Below are 16,114 nucleotides of genomic sequence, written 5' to 3' on the forward strand. Positions count from 1 at the left end.
CTAATGGGCCCATTTTAGATAAATATATAATTTTGTCTCTATCGTTATTTTGTTATTATTATTAGTGGTGGAAATGCTGGGCGAGCCGACCAGCGTTTCCTTACTTTCGGTTTTGCGGGCGCTGTCCGGCGAGTCATGAGAATAACGCCGCCGAATCGCCGTTTATGGTCGGGACTACGACGGTATCTGATCGTCTTCCAACCTCTGACTTTCATTCTTGATGAATGAAAACATTCTTGGCAAGATGTCCGTTTAAATAGTGGAACCATGTGTTTAAAGATTGAAGTTGTTAGAATGAACAGAGGAGCTCTGAAGGAGTTAAGTCTCAGTCTAACACGCTGCTGTTTTGTAGAATAGAAAACCAAATAAAAAACACAACAGCAGCAGCCTTGTCCTTCACAAGGAACCTGTTTTATCCTCTACATTCTACAATCCTCCAATCACAGCTGTAGCCTTCTGCCACTGTGTCAGTATGTCATCATCTTGACAAGCATGGGGTGTGTGTGTGTGTGTGTGTAGTGGATTTGTGCCAACTCAACCCCAGAGGCTTGGCCAACACAGTTTCTGTTCCTCTCACACACACACACACACACACTGTACCACTCCCTGACAGCGAGGTGAGCAACCTGAGAGAAATCCTATTGCACATTCTTACAATGTATGAAACAATTGTTAATCATACAGCTGAAGTTAATATGTAGGTATCAAAACTGTGTATACTGATTATTGCTGTGTCATGGTGACATGGTGACACCTCAGCTGTTTTTTTTTTAGAGTGGAGGCAGAGCTCGAGATAAAAGGGCTTGACTGGAGCAGATGGAGGGAGGGGCTAAAGAGAAGCACACTGGATGAGGCAGCAACACGTAGCTACCAGAGTGAAAGAGGTAGAGCAACAGGAGACCAACAAAAAAAAAGAGAGAAAGAAAAAAAGTTTGGTGTAGTGGGAAGAGAAGAGAGAGAGAGAGAGCGGAGAGCAGAGGGTGAATGAGTGAGGACTTTCCTCTGCTGCTGCTGCTTTTGTAACTTTCTACATCAGACCTCTACAGTCCATCACAGCCAGTACAGTGAGTGCATGTGTGTTAGGCAGTGTGTTAAAAGATGACCAAACGGTCCACAAAGGCTCACGCGGATGGAAATGGACACACATTTTCCCAGAATGGAACTCAGTCGGATCCCGGTGAGAAGCTGCAGGACGATCAGGAGGATGAGCCCAAGGTGGGACTGGGGAAGAAGGTGACTCTGCTGCGAGGGATCGCCATCATCATCGGCACCATCATCGGAGCCGGGATCTTCATCTCCCCCAAGGGCATCCTGAAACACTCGGGAAGCGTCGGAATGTCTCTGATAGTCTGGATCTCCTGCGGCGTCCTGTCACTCTTTGGTGAGTTAGTTCACGTGCGTCGGTCGGATGGAGATGTTGTCCTTTTTTTCTTTTTCTCCTGAGAGAAGGAGAGACAGGCTGGAGGGAGAAATGACTAAATGCATTTTGTGTCTCTAGGTCAGTAGCTTTGTGTACACTCTTAGAAATAAAAGTGCTAAATAGAACCATATAAGGTTCTTCAGCTTGTCCTCGTATTACATCACTTTTTAAATTAATGTTGCACTGTATTTTAACTTTTAACTTATATCTAGGTTGCTCCTTTGTCATGTATATTCATTATCTAGACATTGCAGGATGTATTTTATCATATTTTCCTCTTTGTATCCTATTTATTTTCTTTAACTAAGTTATTTTCCTCTGGAGCGGCTTGGCCGAATAATTTCCTTCGGGATGAATAAAGTTCTATCTATCTATCTATCTATCTATCTATCTATCTATCTATCTATCTATCTATCTATCTATCTATCTATCTATCTATCTATCTATCTATCTATCTATCTATCTATCTATCTATCTAATAGGAGAACCCTTTCGGAACCCTTATTTCTAAGAGTGTAGGTAACCAGGGATAAACAGAACAGACAGAGAAATAAAGACTTGTGTATGGCAACAGGTTTATCCTGCAGAGGAAACACTGGAGCTGCCTTCAGGAGAGCAAAGGAGAAATGGCCATCCCATAATTCTTTGCTCACGCCAGCATTCAAATGGATGCATGATTGTGGTTTGGCTTGGGCAGGCAAGAACAGAGCACTGAGGGGAATCCAAGAAACACAGGGAGGACTTTAATCCAAGCAGGAGTCTTATGCTCTTGATGACGTGTATTATGATGTGAGCAAATATACAAATAAAGTTGTATTGAATTGAACTGAGCAATCATGAAGACCATGCTCATCATTTTACCATTATTACCTACAAATGAATAATATATCAAACAACTCGCTGCACTCTGGTAAGTGTAACTGGTGTTCTGCCCTCATGGTGTGTTATGTGCCACCTGTGTCCACTGGGACAAAGTCTACTTAGGGAAAATTGGGGGGCAGCTTTATTCAATTCAATTCAATTCAATTCAATTTATTTATTCAATTTATTCAATTCAAAACACTTTGTGTCCCTGAGGGGCAATTTAAAAGGCATGAGGAGCAGCATCATTAAAAAAAGGACAAACAGAATATCAACAACATAAAATCATATAAAGTTATGACATTGTGATTTGGTTTAAAGGGATAGTTCACCAAAAATTCAAATTTCACTCATTATCTACTCACCCTCATGTCGACTAAGAGCTTTGAGAATTTTCAGAATCCTCCGTGGCTTCTCTGAGTTACGGGGGGGTCCGCGCAGCAGTATTTGTCCATATAATGGTTGTGAATGGTGCTCACTTTTCTTCGTCCAAAAAGACACACCAAAAAACATCCAAATACCTCCATACTGCTCGTCTGTAATGTCCCTCTTGTATTGAAGCCCCAACATGAGAAACTGTTCTGCTGGTCAGTGCAAATCACGCGAAATTTGCACTGACACAGGAAGAGCAGTGAAGACACTGGGAGCGTCCGCTACAAACAAGCTTAAAATATAGACTTATTTAATTTTTTTTTCGGAACAATTTCTCATGTCGGGGCTTCAAGACAAGAGTGACATTACAGACGAGCTGTGGAGGTATTTGGATGTTTTTTGGTGTGTCTTTTTGGACGAAGAAAGTTGGTATCCATTGACAACCATTATATGGACAAATACTGCTGCGCGGACCCCATTAAGATGATTGTTCTTAATGAGACATTTTTGATATAATAATAATAATAATAATAAAAATAGTAGTCATTTAGTCATTTATTTACATTTCACCAAAACTACCTTTCACCAGCTTTAATAAAACCACAGGTGGGGGTCAGGATGTGAAACACACACACACACACACACACACACTACATATTGTGATTCTTGGCAGTCAGGGCAGATATCCCAGAAGGCCGAGCTGTGTATTGTTGCATATATTGCAGTAAACCTAAATCCTTCAGGTTAGACTCTAATGAAAGACACAAGCACATTATCCGTGAATAGTCTTCCTTAACTCCTTTCCTGCTTCCCATAATTCCTGTTCCCTAACATTGAAATTAAAACCAGTCTGCCTAAATCTTCCTGTCTTAAAGGGATAGTTCACCCAAAATTGAAATTTCACTCATCTACTCACCCTCATGTGGACTAAGGGCTGGGAGAAGTTTCAGAGTCCTCCGTGGCTTCTCTGAGTTACAGGGGGTCTCGGCGTAGCAGTGCATGTCCATATAACGGTTGCAAATGGATACCAACTGTCTTCGTAACAAAAAGACACACCAAAAAACATCCAAATACCTCCATGTATGTAATGTCCGTCTTGTATTGAAGCCCCGAAATGCGAAATTGTCCCCCAAAAAATTAAATAAGTCTATATTTCAAGCTTGTTTGTAGCAGAAGCTTCTCGAAGCTCCTCTTCCCGGTTCGTCAAATTTGGACGAACTGGGAAGAGGAGCTTCCGCTACAAAACAAGCTTGAAATATAGACTTATTTAATTTTTTTCGGGACAATTTCGCATTTCGGGGCTTCAATACAAGACGGACATTACATACGAGCAGCATGGAGGTATTTGGATGTTTTTTGGTGTGTCTTTTTGTTACGAAGACAGTTGGTATCCATTTGCAACCGTTATATGGACATGCACTGCTACACCGAGACCCCCTGTAACTCAGAGAAGCCACGGAGGACTCTGAAACTTCTCCCAGCCCTTAGTCCACACAGAGATGGGGACTCGAGTTTGCGACTCGAACTCGAGTCGCACTTAAGTCGCACCCACAGAGACTTCAGACTTGACTTGGACTCGTGCCCTAAAGACTTCAGACTCGACTCGGACTCGTGTTTTGAGACTCGTGAACAATCATTATTTTTTTGGCTCGTGCCTCCCTCCTGACAGGACGACCGACAATCTTTTTTTTTTTTTTTTGCCGTTAACGCACCACTAGCGGAGCAGCGCCACATGGCGGTAACGTTATTCAGATGGAGGTTAGACCTTCATATTGAACTCCTACAGAGAGCAGCCAAACACCAGTGACTAAAGAGAAAGGAACAGCAGAGCTCCTCTGACAGCGCAGTCAGCTGCTGCGGGTGAGTGACAGGTGACTGTGAACTGGCCTTTTCTTCTTTTTTTAATAGCGGCACCGTCCGTAGCCTACATGTGAGACACAACGTCCGTTTGTTGTCAGACCTTCCTTCACGGGGACTAGCTGCTGCATAACTGGCACATATCAGGCTACTGTAGGCTAAATCCTCCTGTTTATTTATGTTTTTGCTGCGAAATATGACTGAAGGCCCGTATGGAAGTCTGTACGTGTCGACACGCCCCCATGAGTTGACGGAGCTAATTAAAAAAATAATAACAACCAGTTCTTCTCTCAGAAATATGCGGTTCCAGAAAGGTTTTGCTGCACATAAAGATGTGAACTATAGGTACCATCCAGATCTTATGACCTATAATTAACAGCCTAAATTATTTTCCATGTTGTTCATCTGGGTTTTCTGAATTCAACAAAGCAAAAAAAAAGAAAAGAGAAAAGGCCAGTGCAGAGGGGCAGAGCAGCCTTGATTCTTTCTTGACTCAGAATACAGTTTCCTTTGAAGGAAAGCTTTCATTGTGTGTTTTCTTCATATTGCGTTGCAATATCCTGTTTAAAGTGATCATAAAATAAACAACTAATCAATACTGTATAGATAAAGGAGTGATAATAACCTACAGTAAATGCTTTGAATCTCTTAGATATAGCTCTGCAGTATCCTTAGTAGACCAGATAGCAGCAGATGATAGAAGGGTCATTACAACCAGAAGAGACAGGAGACTTTTATTTTTTAGAGACTTGAGACTTGACTTGGACTCGTGACCAAAGACTTGAGACTTGACTTGGACTTGCAAAAAAAGACTTGTGAACATCTCTGAGTCCACATGAGGGGGAGTAGATGATGAGTGAAATTTCAATTTTGGGTGAACTATCCCTTTAAGTTCTGGGTTTAGATGCTGAAAGGCCACAGTAATATATTTTGGCGATGGTGGGGCCCAGGGAGGGACGGCTCTGTGCCATGCTTCTTGTCCTCCAGCCAAAGCTAACGTGTCCCCTCTGTCTCTGCAGGAGCCCTGTCCTACGCGGAGCTGGGGACTTGTATAAAGAAGTCTGGTGGACACTACACGTACATAATGGAAGCCTTTGGACCTCAGATGGCTTTCATAAGGCTGTGGGCTGATCTTATTGCTATAAGGTAATGACTTGTTCAAGCTACTCATCACTGTTGTTTTGTATATTATTATTATTATTATTATAGTTATCAACCCATAAAGCATCAACACCATGCATGAAGTTCCCTCTTCTTCCATGGTGCATTCTTTCATTGTTTGGTTTTTTATGGCCTGAAACAGAACTCTTTGGTTCAGCTTCATCAACCTGGTTTCCAGCAGCTGTTTTCAGTGGAAAAACCCCCCAAACAACTGCTAAAGCCACTCTGCAGAAAACAACAGAGAGACACAGTTAGAAAGCAGCTGGTTATCACAGACACCAAAACTTACCTGCTGCTAGTTCGGTGCTGGTGCTGGTGCTTGGCTTGTTCAGCTCCCGTGCCTCAAAGAACCAGTTTCCTTTTCCACTGCAAAGGAACCAAGTCAGAGCCACGCTCCCCACGCAGGAGCTGCTCCTTACTTTGCAAGCCTACGATAGAGTTCTCAATGAAAACCCGGTCCGACCTGCAGCTGGACCCGATGGGGGTCATCCCTATGTTCCCCGGGTCCTATGTTCCCCACTTTGTATGGGACCAGGGAACATAGGACTGCTTTTCCCCAAAAGGATCCTATGTTCCCCTCTGTGTCCAGACCGGGGAACATAGAACCGTATTTTAGAAAAAGGGTTCTATGTTCCCCGCTTTTCCCCAAAAGGACCAGGAGAACATGCAATGTTTGTACCCACCTCCATAAGTGGAGTTGTGACTTTGCAGATTTTTGCCTATTTTTGAGTGAGAAGTTGAGTTGTGACTTTGAGTGAGAAGTGGAATTGTCCCATTGGTTGGGTTTAGGCAATGAAGAAAGGAGTTGGTTAAGTTTAGTAAAAAGACCAGGTAGAGGCTAGACAGGCCAGATAGATAGAGAGAGTCCATCGACCAGCAACAGTGGGAAACATAGGACTCTTTTTTTGAAAAAAGGTCCTATATTCCCCGGTAACAGTGGGGAACATGTTCCCCAGTATGTATTGCGACTGGGGAACATAGGACCCTTTTTGGGGAAAACGGGGAAAAAAGGACCCTTTTTCAAGAAGAGGAACATAGGTACGCTCCCACCCATGCGTCCCGTCTCACTACCATTAATTCTCGTCCTGAACTTGCCCCCCCCCAAAAAAGGCAGCTATCTTCATCATGATCAGAGAGAGACATTTTGATTCAGATGAATGTTAGCTGTTGTCGTTAGCCACAGCCTATAGCTCGGGCATTTAGCTTAAACTGTAGCATCAATTATAGCAGCAAAAATATAAGGAAACGGTCGTCAGGGCGATCCTCTCAGCTCCAAACTCACCCTCAATCACAGACCACAGCTGGTTTTCCACACAGCATCATTTACAGTAACAAGTGACGCTACAGATCAGCGGGGGCCGCTGCCGGTGTGTTTTTAAATGACAGAACTACTACAGTAGCGCCGCAGTTTCTTATTCCTCACCTTGTTTGATTGAGAGTTTTTCGGGATGATTTTCATGAATGAACAGGCAATAGCCTATGTCACTGTCAGACCGGGTACGACGGGAGGGGGGGTCGGACTGCTGTCATGCAGTGATAAAAAGAGCCTATGCGGAGATGAACGGAACGAGCCAAAAGCCGAACATTTATTCCTGACGTCCGTGGTCGATATAAAGTGAATATGTTTCATTCATCCATGTTTTGACACACAACACAACAGCCAGTGATAAAGAGTTGCGCTGCACCGACAGTCATGTGGCTCAGCAGCCAGGTGATGCACACAGCACAAGAGTCAAGACACAGCGCAGCAACATGTGCAGGCTGCTGCAGCAGTGCACGTCAAAGGGACACCGCCGAAAATAAAATAAATAGGCTACACGTAGTTTTGAGATTGTTTTTGCGCATGTTTTCATCCATAAAATGACCAAAAATGAACACTATAAGCGGATTTCTTGATAACGAATTATTTAAACAGCATTTGTATAGAAATGATTCCGTCCCAAGCCTTTTGATCCAAGCGGTTTCCACTGTATTTTGATTGGTTAAAACAGCCTTCCACACGTGCATTGCGTCACTCGGTAGCGGATTCCACGGTTGCGTGTGTACGGAGTGTTTTTATTACACCACTCGTGTGGACGCGGAGCAAAACTCCGGTTTCAAAAATACCCGGGCTCGTGTGGACAAGGCCTCAGTCGACATGAGGGTGAGTAGATAATGAGTGAAATTTGAATTTTGGGTGAACTATCCCTTTAAACAAAGGTATTAATAAGATATTGATAACATCTATGTTTTTCTTTGCGCTGGTACTGGCTCTAGACCGGTAAAGACTTGGTGCTTGTCTGGAACCAGTTTTGAGAGCCAGGAGCTGGTGCTTAGGCGGTTGAAAAGCAAAGGACTGATGCTGAGTCAGGCTCTGGTTCTGAACTTGCTTTTTGTTAGAGACTGGCTGTAGTCTCCAGTCTGTCTCAGACATATAGTGTTATTCAGATGACTTCATATTATAAGCTATTGTGTTGTAAACACAGCCAGTGCTGGAGGTCTTATCAGCACCACCTGCTCCCAGCAGGAGGCCTATTCATCAACAGAGAAGACTCAGCTCCTTCAGACTCTCAGGACCCACACAATGAGCTTTCAGACGGCTCCTACAGTATTGATTTCAGTAGAGTTACTGTAAACAGGGGAGGTGAATCAGTCCAAATGGAGAGTAAAACTTGGTTGAAGATCAAACCCAATCTTTCTTTATTTGAAACCTCTGGTGAAGAACCTTCTGCCTCATCTTTATTATAATGTAACAGTGCTGTGAGGACACTAACAGGTTCTAACAGTGGAGGAGTTAGTTCTGATGACACTATCAGACTACCAGAACATTTCCAAGTAAAAGGTCATTATTTCCACAGAAAAAAAAGCTACAACGAAAGGTTGTAGATTCACAAGAAAGTCTGAATTCACAGCAGCTACGGTAAATTCTGAGCTGTAGTTTCAACATGACTTGGCTGTGTTGCATGTTCACTTCCTTAAACAGATAGGAAGTGGATTATTGGCAAAATATCAACTTCAAAAAATCTCTTTAGCACACTTTTTTTGAACAAATTGCACATGAACAACCAGTTAATTAAACAGAAGGCACCTCTCTTGCCGTTGTTGGTGTGGCTCAGTGCAGTGAAGTGAGCATGGCACCTGTTGATAAACTGGCTCATTGCATTGAAGGCAAGCTTTTGCATTGGTTTTATTGTTGCACGTTGATATGGTGATGACGACGGCAGCTGTGTATCTAACATTCCTGTATGTTCTGTGCTCCAAAGTTTGATGCTCCAAATAAAGAATGAATTGCTTTTATATAAAACAGTGTAGCCTACATGTAATGGGTCTTTTTTTTTATATAGGGTGCCATTTGTGTCCCCAGTATAAATTAAGCTGTATTTTCACTAAAGTTGGACAAATTTGCTTTTTTGTGTATTATCAATTGCCATCTATTATAAATTCAAGGGTACAGGCTCCAAAATTCATTTTTTTTATTTTTATTTTTTTTTACTTTTGTTAAAAGGATGTTATGGAATTTTGCTATGTCCCCAGTGCAGTTCATTAAAATTCAATCTAGAAAATAGCTAATAAAAGTAGAAAAAATAATTTAAATTTTTTTTGTGATTTTATTGTCCTGGATAAACTATCTTTAATCATGTGCTGTTTTTTAATCAAAATATATTTCTTAAATTAAAAAATTAAGGTGTTATGTTAGTAATTTGCATCATTTCACTTTTTTAAGGAAATTGACTGGAGGAATATGTTCTATGATCATAATACACACTTGTTTTTCTAAATAGAAGCTTATTTAAAATAACTTAGACCAGTGGTTCTCAAACTTTTTACACCGAGTACCACCCCAGAAAATACTTGCCTCTCCAAGGGGGTGGGGGGGGTGGGGTGGGGGGGCAGTGGTGTGTATCCTAACATTAGAAAGCTGTCTTAAAGATCATATTCATATACTCATGCACCGGCACGGTGGCACAGTGGTTAGCACTGTTGCCTCACAGCAAGAAGGTCCTGGGTTCGAATCCCGGGCCGCCCAGGTCCTTTCTGTGTGGAGTTTGCATGTTCTCCCCGTGTCTGCGTGGGTTTCCTCTGGGTGCTCCGGTTTCCCCCACCACTAAAAACATGTCAGCTAGGTTAATCCTCCAGTCAGCGCCACTGACCAAAGGCACTGGCTCATAATCTGGAGTTGGTCCCCGGGCGCTGCACCGTGGCTGCCCACTGCTCCTCAGGGATGGGTTAAATGCAGAGAAAGAATTTCACTGTACTAGCTGTATATGTGACCAATAAAGTACCTTTACCATACCTTACCTTACCTCATATGTAAGAAATGACCCATATTTCACCCAAAAACCTGCTCTTTCATCTTATACAAGTTACTTAATTTAAACTTAAACGGTATCAATACTAGTCAAAATTTAGGCTTGAAAAAAATATATTAGTTTCTGACCTAAAAATGTTTTTCAATGTTTTTGAGCTGTAAAACCTACACACTGACACAGCCATGTAAATTCACATGCAATGTCAGGGAGGGAGTGGGTATTGAGCACATTTACACACTGTTATCCCTTATTGTTGAAAGTGATGCTGTTACAACCATCCCCAGTCTTCCCTAATAATAATAATAATTAGCCTACTAATTACTAATTATAATGGCGGTATACAATGATACGTCGTTTCATTTTTCAGCTCATACACGTTTGTTTTCAGTCGGGTCCAAAAGCCACAGCACTGACAGAGCGTCATGTTTCCATGACGACTGACCGGAAAAGATTAGCAGTACCTCATGTTTATATGACCCCCGATCGTAAAAATAAAACTCTGAGAAGTAACACTAAACTTTAACATCAGAGACACACGTACGCAGTACACAAGTACGCAGGTTATTTGAAGCGCTGCTCAACGAGCCGCTCCAGTTGGACTGTAGCCGAGCTAACGGAGCTAGCGGAGCTAACGGAGCTACGGAGCTAACGGAGCTAACAGGTAAACAGATACACGTGTGGTCGGAGCGGTGCCTGGACTTGTTTGCTGATAATGATGTCGGCATTTTCGGCAGGTTTTTGCTTGTATTTATACAGTCTCAATTCTATGGTATCATCACAACATCCTGCAAATGCATTTTTGGTCATTTTCGGCCGAAAATATGCGGTTGCCTGATTTTTTGATGCATCTGAAATGTATTTCATTTTATTTATGTTTAATTCGGTGAGTCTTTTGCGTACCACCTAGAGGGAGCCCACGTACCACTAGTGGTACGCGTACCACAGTTTGAGAATCACTGACTTAGACTATCTGACTAAAGTGAGGGACATACACTTTCTTTAAAAATATAATCTCATAAATAAATGTGTCCTTTTTTAAAGGGAACATTCAAATCTGGGTGGATCAAATGTTATTTTTCCCACAAGTTATGATGTCCAAATGGCACCCTATAAAAAAAATGGTATGGTCTGTCAGTGATAGCACACCAGGCAAATGCAGGAACTTTCTGTCCGTGATCTTGGATCCTGGGATTGAGCGTTTAGTTCGGTGCGGCGAGGGGAGAAAAGGCTCCGTGTGCAGCTGCGTGTGTACACAGCCGGGGCCAAGCAGTATAAACAGTCTAGTGGCTATCCTGAGCTGGCCCTCAGGCTACAGAGCCCAAATGGAAACCATGGGAAATGAACAGAGGCAGAGGCACAGAATGAAAACAAAGAGCCAAAGAGACAAAGAGAAATTTCAGCCGAGCGGCTGCCGTGGGAAATGAAGAGAGAGATACTGATGAGCTATAAGATGAGCCTGTGGGACCAGTCAACCTTATCTGATTCTTACTGAAGTGCTGCGGCTTCAAAAAGAATCACAGACGCATGCAGGCGACCACAAGGCCCATAACATCTTAAATACACACACAGACTTGAGCGTGGTCACCCTAAAAGAGCATTTTCATACATTTGGTGAACTTTGACAACAGCAAAGCATAGGTAACAGATCCCGGTCACACCCTGCCAGAGCTGAGCTACAAATATTGTATCATCATGACACACACTAACTGTAAAGCACATCGGTCTGGATGTCTTTTTTCTAGGGGTCTCAAGGGAAAGGGGGGCTTAAATATATTAGTTATAATTCCATCCTTGTAGAACACATTTTTTAGACATTAAAGGGATAGTTCACTCAAAATTGAAATTTCACTCATTATCTACTCACCCTCATGTGGACTAAGGGCTGGGAGAAGTTTCAGAGTCCTCCGTGGCTTCTCTGAGTTACAGGGGGTCTCGGCGTAGCAGTGCATGTCCATACTAGAAAATTTCCTCTCGGGAAATTTTGAAAGGCCCACGGGGCTACTGCCGGTTTTGCCATCTCTGTCAACATGGGAGTCAAACCCACGATCTTAAGGTCAAGACAGAGCTGATCAGACAGACACATGATCATCTTTCTATAAGCACTGATATGGAGGAGCTGTAACCACATTAGGTTACCTGTGTGTGTGTGTGTGTGTGTGTGTGTGTGTGTGTGTGTGTGTGTGTGTGTGTGTGTGTGTGTGTGTGTGTGTGTGTGTGACTATGAGCTGCATCCTGTGTCAGTCTGATTTAGCTGTGTCGGTGTTTATAAACATTTAAACGAGCGCCAGGTGGATTGTTTATGAAGTTAACGAGCTCTGGCCTGAGAATCACAGAGGTTACCACGGCGATAGGGGCCCCCGCAGGCTGAGACAGACAGAAACGTGGAGAAAAAGAGCCATTTTCTGCCTCTGCACCGGTCTCACATTTAGGCTTAGCATGACAAAACGGTAACTCCTATCAGAACAAAACACAGATCACATTGCTCTAAGGACTTACTGAAAATTTTGGTACGATTTGGTGTTTCTACAGTAAATATTTTGGAGAGGATGGCAGTTTTAAAACATCAGGCCGTTCTGCTTCTCTCAGACTTAGAGGCTCCAAGTTTAAATTCTGTAAGTCTCTCTGATATTTTGAGCAGATGATGAGTGAGTTTTTCTGGCACACGAACATTCCGTGCAATACACAACCATTATAATCTCATAATTTCTCCAAAAATGATCATGGTCATTGAACAGGGATTGATCAAAAACTATATGACCTATCAAAACGTGGAGTAATACGACAATACACAAGACTTGTGTCTACTGTTTAAAGTTTAAATGGAGTCTCTAGAGCCGTTTTCCCACTAAAATTAGCGGGTCGACGCGGGTTTTTTAAACGCGGGTCGACCCGCTAGCAATCGGCATTTGGCCCCTTTCCCATTGACCAAAATGAGCCGAGTCTGCCCCCCCGCTGAGGGATCAGACAGAGCATAAACCAGTCGCCCCGCTCTCATCCGCGGTGCAAGAGACACACACAGTCATGCCACAGCCGCCCGCCGCGGAGTGTCCGTCCGCCGAGGCAGACTCTCTGGCTGGCTGACCTGGAGCACCAGGACCGCGGAGGACAGAGAGTCTGCTGCGGCCGGATGACGGACGTCCGCGGCACAACACGTCAGTTAAACAGACTGTCCTTCTTTTCTTTTCTTTTTTTCTATCGTTTTTGGTCAGTGTTCTCTGATGTTTTGATCCCAGTCTCGGATGAGAGCAGAGCGGAGCAGAGCTTTGTTTTGGTACGTGATATGAGACGCGACCGGCGCGATGACGTAGCGTCACGTAACGTTCAGTGTCATCACGTAAATTAGCGGGTTGACGCGGGTCTGGCGTTCCCACTGCAAGCCGAGCAGAGCCGAGCCGATTAAAGGCGATTTTAACCCGCGTCGCTTGCCGAGTCGTTTGACCCGCGTCGACGCGGGTCAACGCGGCTCGGTGCGCCTTTCCCACTGCCACCAAAAGCCGATTGTTAGCGGGTTTAAACGGGTTTTTTGGCCAGTGGGAAAGGGGTATAAGTGAAAGTATGCCTGAGCAGTAGACGTTTGTTAAACTCCAATGATTGGTCTTTTTTGCTCTTTTTTTCCCGCCCGTCCCATTGACTTACGTCGCGAAAAATTCGTACACTGTTGAGAAAAGTAATAGCACACTGATCCCAATCAGGACGCACGTTTTGATATATAATTTAAGTAGCGGACCGAAATCTGGCCGGAAGATGAAGGAGAAAATAGAATAACTAGGAAAAAATCCACACAATAACAGTAGTGCCAGGGCTTCGCCCTGCAGCTATTTCATAGCTGTTGGGACCAGTGCCCGGTGCAATTGCCCGTGGCCCTAATAACGGTTGCAAATGGATACCAACTGTCTTAAAGACACGACAAAAAACATCCAAATACCTCCATGCTGCTCGTATGTAATGTCTGTCTTGTATTGAAGCCCCGAAATGCAAAATTGTCCCAAAAAAATTTAAATAAGTCTATATTTCAAGCTTGTTTTGTAGCGGAAGCTTCTCAAAGCTCCTCTTCCCAGTTCGTCCAAATTTGACAAACCGGACAAATACTGCTGCGCGGACCCCCCCCCCCCCCACCCCCGTAACTCAGAGAAGGAACGGAGGACTCTGAAAATTCTCACAGCTCTTAGTTGACATGAGGGTGAGTAGATAATGAGTGAAATTTGAATTTTGGGTGAACTATCCCTTTAACCAACAAGGAGCCTCACTAGACATGAGCCTTTTTTTTGTGTGTGTGTACTTTGACAGCTATACATGTGAGGACCGGTTTGAGTTTTAAACCATCAGAGTGAGGACATTCTGGCCCGTCCTCACTTTCTCAGACCCCTTCCAAGGGCTGTTTGATGATTAAGACTTTATAATAACGAGGTTATTATAATTAGGTTTAAGTTAATGGTTAAGGTTAGGGTAAGGGGCTAGGGAAAACATTATGTCAATGAGTGTCCTCACAAAGATAGTCATACAAACGTGTATGTGTATGTGTATGTGTATGTGTATGTGTATGTGTGTGTGTATGTGTATGTGTATGTGTATGTGTATGTGTATGTGTATGTGTGTGTGTATGTGTATGTGTATGTGTGTGAGCCACTTGGTAGGCTTGTGGCCTAACCAGGTCAGGCTTTCCATCATAAACACCATGACAAGACAGAGGAATCAGCTTCTCTCCTCTCATTCCATGCAAAGAGGTGTGTGAGAGTTACTATGGTTACAGTGATGCTCTGTGCCTCTGCCGCCTGTTTCATTCAGTATGAGTCTGTACACATTCATTCACACCCTCAATTTTCAAATGTGTGCTCTGAGCCACACTATGAAGACATATGCTGTACTTAGTACATGTTAAACAAGATTCCCTGTGCACACTGTCATTTGTGTGAACATCAGAGCACACTTTGACTGCATTACAGTAGCTCTGGGCCTGGCATCATGTAGATGAAATTTTAAAGGGATAGTAGCATTTTTTTTTAAAGTGGGGTTGATCTACAAATAGCCCCTACCTACTTTAATTGCAGTAGAAGACTCTCTGCACTCCTCCCGTTAGCAACGCCAGCCCATAGCCCTGCCCAGAGATTTACAACATACAGTGTTGTGAATGGACCCAAAGAAACGGCCTATTTTCACGGCCTAAAAGAGGTTTTACCTGAAAAGAAATAAATAGTTCCATTGTTCGCTATAATATAATTTTTTCCAGCCCCTCAAAGTGCAGGAAAAACTCAGTTTTTATTTGTACCTAACCAACTCACGTATCCCTCCGCCCAGGGTTAGCGCCCGCTGATCAGCAGTTGGTTAGGTCCAAATAAAAACGGTGTTTTTCCTGCACTTTGAGGGGCTGGAAAAAATTATATTATAGCGAACAATGGAACTGTGTATTATTTTTCAGGTAAAACCTCTTTTAGGCCGCGAAAATAGGCCGTTTCTTTGGGTCTGTTCACAACACTGTATGTTGTTAATCTCTGGGCAGGGCTATGGGCTGGCTCGCTCTGTCTCTCTCTCTCTCTCTCTCTCTCTCTCTCTCTCTCTCTCTCTCTCTCTCTCTCTCTCTCTCTCTCTCTCTCTCTCTCTGTGTGTGTGTGTGTGTGTGTGTGTGTGTGTGTGTGTGTGTGTGTGTGTGTGTGTGTGGTAACTTAGGGAAAATAGAAAAAAAAAGGTCCACTTGAGCAACTGTCATAAGGTTCTGAGGAAACAGAGGAGTTGAGATGGAACCGCACCCTTTGGAGCAACATGACCAGTTTGGTAATCACAATTGTCGCAACACATCCCAAAGCTTTGCTATATGATGATCTGTATCCTGTTTTGATCAAGTTATAAGAAACTAGACTCAAATGTCCAGTCTTTTGGGTTGGGCTTTGGCCTTTGTCGTTGGTCAAATTTGGTTGTGTTTCTCCATAAAACCCAGGCTGCTGCTGAATGTTGTCTCTGAGTCGGAGTTTGGTCAATTTGAAGACTCCAGCACCCATAGATTTGACATCATAGAACAGATGTGATTGCCTAGAATAGATCTTATGGGTTGTGAGAATGTTTGCTTCATACAAACAACTATATGTCCTGTTTGAGCCGTCCTGATCCACTTGTGAACTGGTCTGGATGGGTTTTAGGTTTTCACAGCACTTGAGTCTAA

General features: G+C 43.3%; 1 protein-coding gene across 1 annotated transcript in view; it reads left to right on the forward strand.

Annotated features, from left to right (window-relative positions):
• Nucleotides 1-693: 693 nt before the first annotated feature.
• slc7a11 (solute carrier family 7 member 11) overlaps nt 694-16,114 on the forward strand; it is a 41,341-nt gene continuing 25,920 nt past the window's right edge. The window contains exons 1-2 of the mRNA XM_083980133.1: nt 694-1,381; nt 5,530-5,656. Of these exons, the coding sequence (XP_083836259.1) occupies nt 1,099-1,381; nt 5,530-5,656 (410 nt within the window). The 5' untranslated portion in view covers nt 694-1,098. The remainder of the gene's footprint in view (nt 1,382-5,529; nt 5,657-16,114) is intronic.

The sequence above is a fragment of the Trachurus trachurus genome, assembly GCF_905171665.1.
Source record: "Trachurus trachurus genome assembly, chromosome: 10".
In the NCBI taxonomy this organism is placed as follows: Eukaryota; Metazoa; Chordata; class Actinopteri; order Carangiformes; family Carangidae; genus Trachurus; species Trachurus trachurus.